The sequence below is a fragment of the Carcharodon carcharias genome, chromosome 24, assembly GCF_017639515.1.
Source record: "Carcharodon carcharias isolate sCarCar2 chromosome 24, sCarCar2.pri, whole genome shotgun sequence".
In the NCBI taxonomy this organism is placed as follows: domain Eukaryota; kingdom Metazoa; phylum Chordata; class Chondrichthyes; order Lamniformes; family Lamnidae; genus Carcharodon; species Carcharodon carcharias.
The window spans coordinates 20413246-20425375 of record NC_054490.1 but is presented as its reverse complement, the minus strand read 5'-3'; the positions used below and the strand labels follow the sequence as shown (position 1 = coordinate 20425375).

The 12130-nt window shown below is 47.2% G+C and overlaps 1 protein-coding gene across 1 annotated transcript; it reads right to left on the bottom strand.

Annotated features, from left to right (window-relative positions):
- Nucleotides 1-8608: 8608 nt before the first annotated feature.
- Nucleotides 8609-11673, bottom strand: LOC121269370 (GPI-linked NAD(P)(+)--arginine ADP-ribosyltransferase 1-like). Its single transcript, XM_041173953.1, has one exon. It carries the CDS (start codon nucleotides 11671-11673, stop codon nucleotides 10804-10806), a length of 870 nt encoding a protein of 289 aa, XP_041029887.1. The 3' UTR covers nucleotides 8609-10803.
- Between the last annotated feature and the right edge of the window lie 457 nt (nucleotides 11674-12130).

The window sequence follows — 12130 nt, the reverse complement described above, 5'->3', positions numbered from 1 at the left end:
CGACACGTGAGCAACGCCTAACCTAACCCCATTTACTTGAATCATAGCCTTGAATGTTATGACCAAGAAAAAAAATGTAAGCAAGCTCTTATGTTAAATGCTGAACTTTTACATAAGTGCAAAGAAGGATCCTGGGATTATGCCATATCGAATGAGGCCCTTCCCCACGGTAGAGGCGCCCAGTTAATTTTATCCTTTTAATTCTAGTCTAGAATCCCTACTTACCCTTGATCAAAGGCATTTAAGCAAATCTTCTGTGTGTCTGGAGTCACATGGAGGCGAGACCAGGTAAGGACAGCATTAGTGAATAGCTTTTACGTCTATTGTGTGATTATTATGCAGCATTAAAATCCAGATTATTACTTAATTCAGCTTGCTTTACCTGCCATATTGGAATTTGAAACCCGGTCATGGTCTCCAAGAATCAGGATCCAGTAACAATAACAACATGCCACTGCCTTCCCGTAACTCTGTCAACTGTTTCCTTGAAGTATTGATTCAATTTTCCTTCGAATATGACAAGTGAATCTGCTCCCATCGCCCTTTCAGACAATATAATCCAGATCACAACTCGTGACGTGAGAAAATATTTCCCCGCATTAACTCTGGACCTCCTGCAAATCGATTTAATTTCGTGTTCTCTGGAGTGCAGGCGCTTTTCCCACTGAAACAGTTGATCTTTATTTACGACAGAAATTAAATAGAAAACCGCCTCTTTAACACCTCTGCGCTGGGAAACAAACTCAGCATCTCCCGGTTCTCCAGATGACACAACCCACACATGCCTTCCCTCATTCTAGCTAATAGATTGGCAGAATGGCATTCGATTTAATATACAGTATGGGCGCAAGTCATTCAGCCTAGCTAGTCCATGTCGGTGTTTATGTTCCATTGGATCCCCGCCGATCGCTCCTTGCCAATCTCTATCATCCAAACCCTCTATGCCTTTCCAAGGATATTGCTTATCTCACCAGGGGACCATTCACGCTGCGTTTGGAAATTGATTTCGGAGTGGCAGAGAAATATTGGGCGGAGGGGGAAGGTGGTGGGGACAGTTCTTGGTGAGAGTTTAGACAGTAGAGGGTGAGAAAAACGTGGAAAATCTGGCAATGTCTAATGTTCACAGTATGGGAATTCGGAAGCTGAGAGGGTTGTTGTGGGATCGTATGCGGTGGTGTGGGGCAGGTTGATTGCCTTTGGAGGGCGAAATGTTGGACGTAGTTTGGGCTGACAAGAAGCATTAAGCTGAGGCATGTTTGTGACTGTCCCTGTGTACGGAGGGTCCCTGAGAGTTAAGGGCGTGTAATTCCCTATCGCAGCCACTTGGGGCCGCTGTGCTCAATTCGTTGCAATGTTCAGGCCCTTCAATGGGTATTGTGCCAGAATTTTAATCTGGGGGGGCGGAAGCTTCAAACTCATGTTGGGGTCGTTCGTTTCACGATTGAAAATTCCACTCCACTTACCTTAAAGCTCTGCCACCAAACGTGGGGAAACCGGGTGCTGTAGAAAATGTTCAAATATACTGATGAGTTTAGAAAAAGGAGAGGAATCGCCACCGTGAATTGCTGCTGCGTGAGCTCTGTGGAAGCAACAATTCACAATATTCATTTAAAAGCCCCAGCCAAACACGGACACGACCCATTGGCAATCAGTGTTAAGGGTGTGATGCGCTACCTGAGCTAAGTGTTCTCAAGTGCTGAATTTTACACAGCAAACCACACTGGCTGACTTGAAGCAACACCTTCTGCACATCGTGCATCTCCCTCAGCAGTCACCCTGTAGGCAGAGCAAACTTTTCTCACATCCCCCACGCTCACACCCCTCTCTCAGCTTAAAGATGCAATAAGATTCCCTGGCACCCTCTCTGAAACCTCAGCATTCTTTGTAAAGTGCACTGCCCGGAATAGTGTATCAAACTCCCTCTGAGGCGTTGGCAATTGGCCATTTAAGATATCAGAGATATCTAACCGGAACAGAATGAGAGAAATTGTTCATACTGATGAAATATTAGTGGACCAGAGGAAGCTTATTTAAGGTGATTGGCAAAAGAGACAGCAGCAACGTAGATAACTTCTTATGCTGCGGGCGGTGAGGGTCTGTGTTCACAGCCCGAGAGTTTGCTAAGGCAGCTATAATTGTGTCTTTCGAAACGTAATGGACAATGAGCTGAAGATAAAATAAAACAAATGCAGAACTAAGGGGAAAGGCAGGAAATAGAGAAAAGCTGACTTGCTTTTGCACTGGCATGAAATGGCAAATAGCTTCCTTCTAAATTGCATTAATTCTATGCACAACCGTAGGTGCAAAGGAAGGGAAGCATCTGCGGTTAAGGAGGGATGAGTCGGGGTGGACGGAACATCACGTGGAGCAGACATACCAGTGTTACCTAGCTGAGATGCTAGACCTGTTTCTGTGTTGTACGTTCTGTGCAATTGAATGTGGAAAGCTCTTTACATATTGACCCTTTTTCTCTCATGCCCTCATTCGGACATACAGACTCAGGCCTCTGTCACACCCACACAAAATCTCATGCACGCTCAGGTACACAGACCCTTTCTTTCATTCACGAAGTCTCACATGCAAACTCATACACACGTATGCACACTCACACACACAAGCATTCACAAATACCAGCCGACTGAAATGTATACTCTCTGCCTCGCACACTGACACACTCAAACAGGCCACATGAATATCTGTACATAATACGCAGCCACATCCCACCACACGCATGCACACCTATGCACAGAGTGGGAGTCTCTCTCTCTTTCTCACTCCCATATATAGGCACACTAGTAAGCATACAATGGCACAATCAAACAGACACACAATCATTAGTGCACAACATGAAATCATACACACAGACACGGACACCAGAACACATAGACAGACACAAAATCCACAGTTACTGCATCATTACCTCTCAAACACATGCACACTCAGTCACACTGACATACATATACAGTCTCACATACACACCGTCTGAGAAACACACACACCCATACACATACAAACACATACACACAGACTCACGCATGCACACTCATACATACACACGCTCAGAACAGAACTTGACTTGGTTTGTTAAATGTAACCTAGTTTTGAGAATCTGCTTTTGTTATTCAGTGTGAACGCATTACATTCTGAAGCACACTCTAAAGCAATTATCATTATCCTTCCCATTGTTGGTTTAAACACATGCCAGGGGTACCCCGAATATGCCTTTAATCCCTTTTGGAGCGTGGGATAGCATCTGACAGTCTTTAATAACGCATGGATGACCTCCTTGAGATTTATTGAGAGGAGAATTGATTGCAAAAGCCCAGAATATTCCAAGCTGCAGTTTGTAACTTGGTGTGGCCTCCGCTGCAGATCCACCCTGTGCACGTGTGCTTACCCAGCCAGGCGCAGGACTTCCTGCAGCCACGCCCGCAATGGTTCACCTGATGCCTGGCCCTTGCTTCCTCTGCACCACTATCCCTCAACACGGGTTTCCAGGAAGACCGAGCGAATGATTTCCATGGCTGTCGGTGTCTCCCTTATACTGTGCTGCCACTGAGGGCAGTTCCCCTGGGACTGTGGGCTTCTCACTGCACTTGGAAACAATGGCAAAGACCTTTTCTATGCACAGCTGAGAGACCATAGGAAGAAACTTCTCTCTCAGCTCCATAGGGACCCGACACACCCTTGTCCCTCAGCTCCTCAGAGTCTATCCATAACCTCCTGTCAATCCACTCCTCAGATACCATCCACAGCCTCCTATCCCTCAGCTCCTCAGTCACCATCCACGGCCTCCTGTCCCTCGGCTCCTCAGGGGCTATCCACAGCCCCCAGTAGATTAGCTCCTCAGAGACCATTCACCGCCTCCTCTCCCTCAACTACTCAGAACCTATCCAAACCCTTCTGCCCCTATGCTCCTCAGAGCCTATCCACATCATCATATCCCTCAGCTCCTCAGGGAAAGTCCACACCGTCCTGTCTCTCAGCTCCGCGGACTCCATCCACAGCCTCCTGTCCATCTGCTCCTCAGGGCCTATCCACAGCCTCCTGCCCACCAGCTCCTCAGTGTCTATTCAACACCTCTTCTCCCTCAACTCCTCAGAGCCTATACAAACCCTCCTGTCCCTCAGCTCCTCAGAAGCTACCTACAGTCCCCTATCCCACAGCTCCTCAGAGCCTATCCACAGCCTCCTCTCCTAAAGCTCCTCAGAGGCTATCCAGCCTCCTGTCCCTCAGTTCCTCAGAGTCCATTCACAGCATCTGTCCCTCAGCTCCTCAAAGCCTATACACAGCCTCCTGGACCTCATCACCTCAGACACCATCCACAGCCTCCTGTCCCCTCAGCTCCTCAGAACCTATCCACAGCCTCCTGTACTTCAGCTCCTCAGAGACGCTCCTTAGCCTCGTTACCCTCAGCTCCTCAAACATTATCCAAAGCCTCCTGCCCACCAGCTCCTCAGAACCTATCCACAGCTTCCTCTCCTACAACTCCTCAGAGCCTATCCAACTTCATGTCTCTCATCTCCTCAAAGCCTATCCACAGCCTCTGTCCCTCAGCTCATCACACACTTTCCAGAGCCCCCTGCCCCTCAGTTCATCAGAACCTATCCAGAGACTCCAATCACTCAGTTCCTTAGACACTATCCACAAGCCATTGCCCCTCAGCTCATCAGAATGTATCCACAAGATCCTGTCCCTTAGCTCCTCACAGTCCAAGCACAGCCTTCTGTCACTCAGTTCCTCAGATTCCATCCACTGCCTCCTCTTCCTCAACTCCTAAGAGCCTATCCACAGCCTCCAAAACCTTTGCTCAACAGAGCCTATCCACAGACTCCTGTTCTTCTGCTCCTCAGATCCTATCCACAACCTCCTTTCCCTCAGCTCATCAGACACTATTAATAAGCCAAAAACAGAATAACTTGGAAAAGCTCAGCAGGTCTGGCAGCATCGGCGGAGAAGAAAAACGTTGACATTTCGAGTCCTCATGACCCTTCAGCGGAACAGAACAATTAATAAGCCCCTGCCCCTGAGCTATTCAGAGTCTAAACACAAGCTCCTGTCCCTCAGCTGCTGAAAGTCCATTCACAGCCTCCTCTCCCTCAACTCCTCAGGGCCTATCCAAAGCTTCTTGTCACTCAACTCCTCAGGGCCTTTGCACAGCCTCCTGTTCCACAGCTCCTCAGACACTATACACAAGCCCCTGCCCCTCAGCACTTCAAAGTCAATCCACAAGCTCCAGTCCCTCAGCTCCTCAGATCCTATCCACAGCCTGCTGTCCCTCAGCTCAACAGACACTGTTAATAAGCCCGTGCCCCTGCGCTATTCAGAGTCTAAACACAAGCTCCTGTCCCTCAGCTGCTCAGAGAATATCCATAGTCTCCATTCCCTCAGCTCCTCTGCGTCTATCCGTAGGCTCCTGCCTCTCAGCTCATCACAAGCCATCCAAAGCCCCTTTTCCTTCTGCTCGTCCCAGTCTATCCACAGCCTCTGGATCCGTTCTTAGTGGCCTCCTGCCTCACTTCGATATTGTCCCCTTCTCCTCTTCCTTCCATCTATGTGAAGAACATGAGGAGTTGTCTCTGAATTGGCTGACTGCCACAGGCAAAACTGGAATCTCGCCTGAGTGCTACCGCCTTTCACGCTGGTGGATCTGAAAGCCCGTGAGCCCCATGCGGTGCTTGCTCAATTCGATATCCTGCGCTAAATCACATTCAGCAGTACTCTAATGACAGCTGACTACCAGCATGAATTGCACAATTGGCTTCCTGCTTCGTCCTCATGGCAGCACCACCTTGGAGATTTCCTGCCACTGTTGGAATGGGGACCTGAAGTCTCCCCCTCAGGGTTCAGCTTGAGTGTGTCCCATTCCCTATTCATATTCCTTTCCATGGCACAATCCTCCACTTCCTCCCCCACCGGCCCCAGCGTGTCCAGCCGCCCTTATGCATTCCACCCACCCTTAACCACCTCCCCCACCCACAGCCACCCTGACCAACTCCCCCACCAAACCAACCTGAATCACCTCCCCCCACTGCACCCCACCACCCTGAACCACCTTCTCCACCCCACACCCCCCCCACCCCCACCAAAGCCCCAGCCCCCCCCACCAGTCCCTTGCCTCACTGCACATTCCTCAATAAATTCAATGGACAGGGTAGAGGATGCTCACTGGATAATGGACGGCACCACCTCAGGAGAGTCTTGGTGCTGCAGAAAGACAGAAGCTGTGTGTCCATCACAGCTGCAGTCACTGCTGCTAGAATAAGTCTCCTCAGGGAAAATTGCGTGGGGACATTAGTGATACAAGACCATGTATTCTTTAATCAAACATGTTGGGGGGGTCTCTATTCTTTTCAATGCCAAGGGCTGACCTTATTGGGATCTTGAAGGTGATGAAGGATGTCCAACTGGGGATAATGCTAGTGTTAGGGTTAGGGCTAGGATTGTGTTTAGGGTGAGCATTAGCGTAAGGGTAATGGGTTTCCATTCGTTCTTGGTGACAAGCTGGAGAATTTTTGGCACCCGTGCACTGCTAAGTAACATGGCACAGAGTGAGTGGAATTGCCAGAAGTCCTTCTTTATTTTCAGTATATTCACAGAATATTGTGTTATGTTTCTTCTCAACGCAAAGCGAATGCAAATATATTTTATTGTATATCATGACACTGATCAGCAGACTTGTATTCAGGCAATTTTATTCAAGATGTACTGAAAAGCAACTTTCCATTGTGACTTTAATGAACTACAGCATCAGGCAGCAAGTGGAGCATATCACAAACATATTTTTTTCTGAAATAATTATATTCTATAAGCACTGATGCCAGCAATGTAATCTAAAAGGTACAATTCTAACGCAGATGAAGGAGCTGAAAGTTCAGGGCTATAAATTGTCGTTGACAGGGAAGTTTGAGAGATCCGTCAATGGTGTACAAGATCCCTGGTTGACATAAACAGAGGCGTTGGTTACTACATCAGCTAAGACATGCCAAATCTTTATAAAACACTGTCTGAGTCTCAACTGGAGCATTTCATTCATTGCTCGGCACCATATATTAGGAAAGAAACTTTAGAGAGGATGGGGTAATGATTCGGAGCAATGATTCCAGGAATGAGGGACTTTGGGCTACGTGGGTGGATTGAGGAAGCTGGAATTGTCCCTCTTTAAACAGAGAATGTTGAGAGGAAATTTCATGGAATGTTCCAAATCACGAGGTATTCCGACAGATGAGAGATAGGGAGAAATGGTTACCACTAGCGGAACATACAAGGACCAGGAGACAAAGGTTGAAAGTGATTGACAAATGAATCACAGGCAACTGGAGGGAAAGCTTTCCCATGCCGCTAGCGGTAGGAATGAGGAAAGCACAATTGTAGATTGTGGTGGAGGCAGATTCAATCACATTTTTGAAAGGACGTTGGATAAGCACGTGAAGGGAAAATAGTTGCTCACATCAGGGAAAGTATGGGAGAGTAGGATTGACTACAATGATCTTGCAGGAAGCCAGCAGAAACCCAAAGGCCTGAATGGCCTCATTCTATACTGTAAGTATTCTATGACTTTATTGCTTGTAAATATTGGAACAGCAGCACCTTTTCTGAAACATGATTCAGTGCCAATAAATTCCAACTGGAGACACAAAACTGGCTTCTCTGCACAAGGATTGACCAGACAAGATAAAATGGAATAAGGCCTGTAGATAACTACCAGCCCTGAATATCAGAGCCCCTCCTCAACAACCTCTCGTTCCAAATTCAGCAGACGGGTGATTGTAAAATCAGAGAGCGATTGTCCATCTTTTCAAGATATTCAAATTCCGGTCACTGTGGCCAGGCATCAAATAATTGCAATTGCCAGGGAGGTAGTGATTTGAATTTCAAAAGATACATCCTTTGATCAACAATTTTTCTAAGTTCATTGGGGAATTTTGAAGGCCCAGCATAGATCCATGATGCAGTTCTCTAATGCACTATCTGCCTATAGATTGTTTGAATTCGTTGAACAGTGTAAAGTTCACGCTCTCTGTCAGTTTCTGATCTTCCCTGCAGCAGGTTATCCACCCATTGCCCTCTGTCTCTCTGTCTTTGTATCCACATCTCCTTCCCTCCCTCTCTCTCTTTCTCCCTCTTTCTATCTCTCTCTATCTCTATCTCCTGCCTCCCTCTCTACATCGTGAATCCAGTCATACTCCCAAGGATTCTTTGTTTTTTCTTAATTATGTATTTGCACATATATGTTGGAGCAGATCGAGAAAATGTACAGACAGGCACAAAAATAAATAGGGACATGCATTGACCGACAAAGGGACACATGGGGGCATGTGCTAACAGACACAAAGACACGTAGCGACATGTACTGACAGATGCAAAGACAGATGGGAACATGTCCTGATCCCTGATCTTTGAAGGCAGAGGGGCATGTTAGTGGGTTGGTGAAAAAGGCATATGGGACACTTGTCATTATCAATCGAAGCATAGATTACAAAAGTAGGCAGGTCATGTTGGAGTTGTATAGAACCTTGGTGAGGCCACAGCTGGAGTACTGTGTGCAGCTCTGGTCACCACATTATAGGAGGGATGTGATTACAAACAGTATAAGGGGCATGGACAGGGTGGATAGGGAACAGCTGTTCGCCTTAGTTGAAGGGTCAGTCACAAGGGGGCATAAGTTCAGATAGAGGGGCAGGAGCTTTAGGGGGGATGTGAGGAGAAACTTTTTTTACCCAGAGGTAGGTGACAGTCTGGCAAGCATTGTCTGAGAGGGTGGTGGATGCGGGTTTCCTCACATCCTTTAAAAAGTACCTGGATGAGCACTTGGCACGTCATAACATTCAAGGCTATGGGCCAAGTGCTGTTAAATGGGATTAGTAGGGTAGGTCAAGCGTTTTTCACGTGACGGTGCAGACTCGATGGGCCGAAGGGCCTCTTCTGCACTGTGATTCTGTGATTTCCTGACAGGCACCGCGACAAATAGGGACATGCATTGATAGACACAGAGACAGGTAGAGACATCTTCTGACAGACACAGAGACACATCGGTGCATGTGCTGACAAACACAAACACAGTTAGGGACATGTTCTGAAAGACACAGAGACAGATGGGCAAATGTTCAGACCCACACAGAGACAGATAGAAACTTGTTCTGACAGACACGGAGACAGATAGGAACATGTCCTGACAGGAACAGAGACAGATAGGGACATGCACTGACAGACTCAGAGGCAGATAGGCACATATACTGACAGGACAGAGACAGGGAGGTGCATGTGCTGACACACACACAAACAGGAAGGGACATTTAATGATAGATGCAGAGAGAAATGGGGACATGCGATGACAGACGCAAAGACAGATGCACTGACTGACAACAGACAGAAAGGGATATGTACTGACAGACACAGACAGAAAGTGTCGTGTGCTGCCATTCGCTAAGGCATATAGTGACATCCACTGACACACATAGGTGCAGATAGGGACATGTGCTGACAGACAGAGACATGTACCGGCATACACAGGGAGAGAAAACAACAGCGATGCACAAATGGATCGTTACGGATAAGAATGACAGAAAGAGAGATGCATTGATAGACACAGGGACGAGCATTGCTATGCCGAGGGAAAGATAGATTCAGGTCCTGACACACAAAAATATAGATCGAATAGGTCCATACATTTACAGTCAGAAGTACAGACAGGTAATGACACACTTTGGGACAAATAGGGATATGTACTGAAAGACACCAGAACAGGACAGTACATTACCAACATACAGTGGGACAGATAGCTGCATGTACTCATACACTGGGGCTGGCTGGAGCACGTGACAGCATACAGAAGGCAAAGTAGTGACCGGCATAAAATTGCACAATCTCAAGTATGGAACGATACTGACATGTAACTGGACAGATAGTGACAGCTACCGACATAGAGAAAGGCACGTATGAGGATACACTGAGAAAGCTACTGGGATACACTGAGAGAGGTACTGGGATACAATGAAACAGGCACTAGGATACACAGAGTCAGATACTTGTGTACAGAGCGTGAGATACGAGACACTGGGCCAGGAGCGAGGATGCACTGAGACAGGTACTAGGATACAGCCAGATTTTGGGCAGGTAATGGGATTCGCTGAGACAGTTACTGTCATACACATGGACAGGCACTTGGGATACACTGAGACAGGATAGAGGTTATATTGAGGCAGGTACTAAGATGCACAGAGTCAGAAATTAGGTTACACTGAGACAGGAACTGGCATACACAGCGACAGGTACTAGGATACACTGAGCCAAGAATGAGGAGAAACTTAGTCAGGCACTGGAACATGCAGAGACAAGTATTGAGATAGACTGAGACAGGTACTGGCAGACTCAGAAACAGGTGCTGAGGTAAACTGAATCAGTTACTAGGATGCAAGGGGTCAGTTGTTATGATATACTGAGACAGACACTGGGACACCCTGAGACAGGGGCACACAGAGATAAGCATTGAGATATATAGCGTCAGGTGGGCAGTAGTACTAGCACTTAGGGAGGCAAAGAGATGTATTGGAATACACAGGGACAAATATGAACAGGTGCTTACATACAAGGAGAGGTAACGGAAGGCATAGGCATAAATGAGCACAGTTAAGCGAGGCACTGATATGCAGAGACATAAAAGGACAGGGGCAGATACATACCTGTGTATCCTTAACAATTGCCTAGCACATCTTATCAATTATCAACAGTATATGATCAATGATGAGTGGCGATTGTTGTTTAGTAAAGCACTGTCAACCACAAGCTAAGCTGAGGAACCTCTCAGGCCAAAAGGCACTTGCAATGTCTGGGACACTTCCCCTTTCCTCTTCTCACTTCAAATGCACCGTTCTCAGTCTGCACGGTCACGGTGATGCCCTGGCACCCTGCCACCACAAGTTTAATATTCCTCCAGCCCCGCTGGCCATCCTTTTCCTCCACTGGCTTCCGTTTGACCTTAAAAACCTCAATAGGCGGGATGAGGACCTCTTCCTCATATTCTAGTTCCGAGAAATTACTGATCAGGACCCCCAACTTCGTTTCAATTTCAAACAGCGTGTTGCTCTTTGATTTCAAGAAACGTTTCGCTATTCCCTGATTCAAAGAGGTGGAAGCAAATATTCCCAGGCGGACTTTCACCCCCTTCTTGGCGTTGAATAGCTCATTAGCCCCTCTAAAGGTTTTGCGACGCTTCGTCTTTAACTTACTGAGGGCAACCGAGAGGAGGTAATGGAAACTTTTGAAATGGAACTTGCTCTGGTAGATGGTGTCACTTCCGCCACACTGACTGACTGCTGAGTTAAACTCCGAGTGCAATGTGGAATTTTGAGTGTAAGCATGAATGGCCATCAGGTGCTCCCTCCGCAAACCCTTTGGGATTGTAACGTTAGGCCCCAAAGCTTTATTTGCCTCACCCCACACTCTGAGGAAGTCGTTTCTGTTTGCCCATTCCTTTCTGATGTAATCAATCGCCGCCTGGTCAGCTGCCGGGGTCTGGGTGAATATGTAAGCGGCAGAATGCATCGCCATATCCAGTTCGGTGTCTTTAGCTCCATGCATGAAAGCTAGAGTTCTCGGATCTGTGAAAAACAAAGCGAGTGGTTCTGCCATGAAAATATAGAAGCGTAGGTAATAAGAGCGGAAGTAGGCCATACGGCACTTCGAGCCAGCCCCGCCATTCATTATGATCATGGCTGATCATCCCGCTCATTAGCCTGCTCCCGCTTTCTCCCCATATCCTTTGATCTCCTTCGCCACAGGAGCTATATCTAACTCCTTCTTGAAAACATACAATGTTTTGACCTCAACTACTTCCTGTGGTAGCGAATTCCACAGGCTCACCACTCTTTGGATGAAGAATTTTCTCCTCATCTCAGTCCTAAATGGCCTACCCCATATCCTCAAAACTGTGACCCCTGGTTCTGGACTCCTCCACCATTGGGAACATCCTTCCTGCATCTAACCTGTCTAGTTATGTTAGAATTTTATCGGTTTACAGGTTTCTGTCAACTCAAGAACATTGGGAGGCAGGACGTCAAGTCACTAATTGACCTGGTTCTGGACTCCTCCACCATTGGGAACATCCTTCCTGCATCTACCCTGTCTAGTT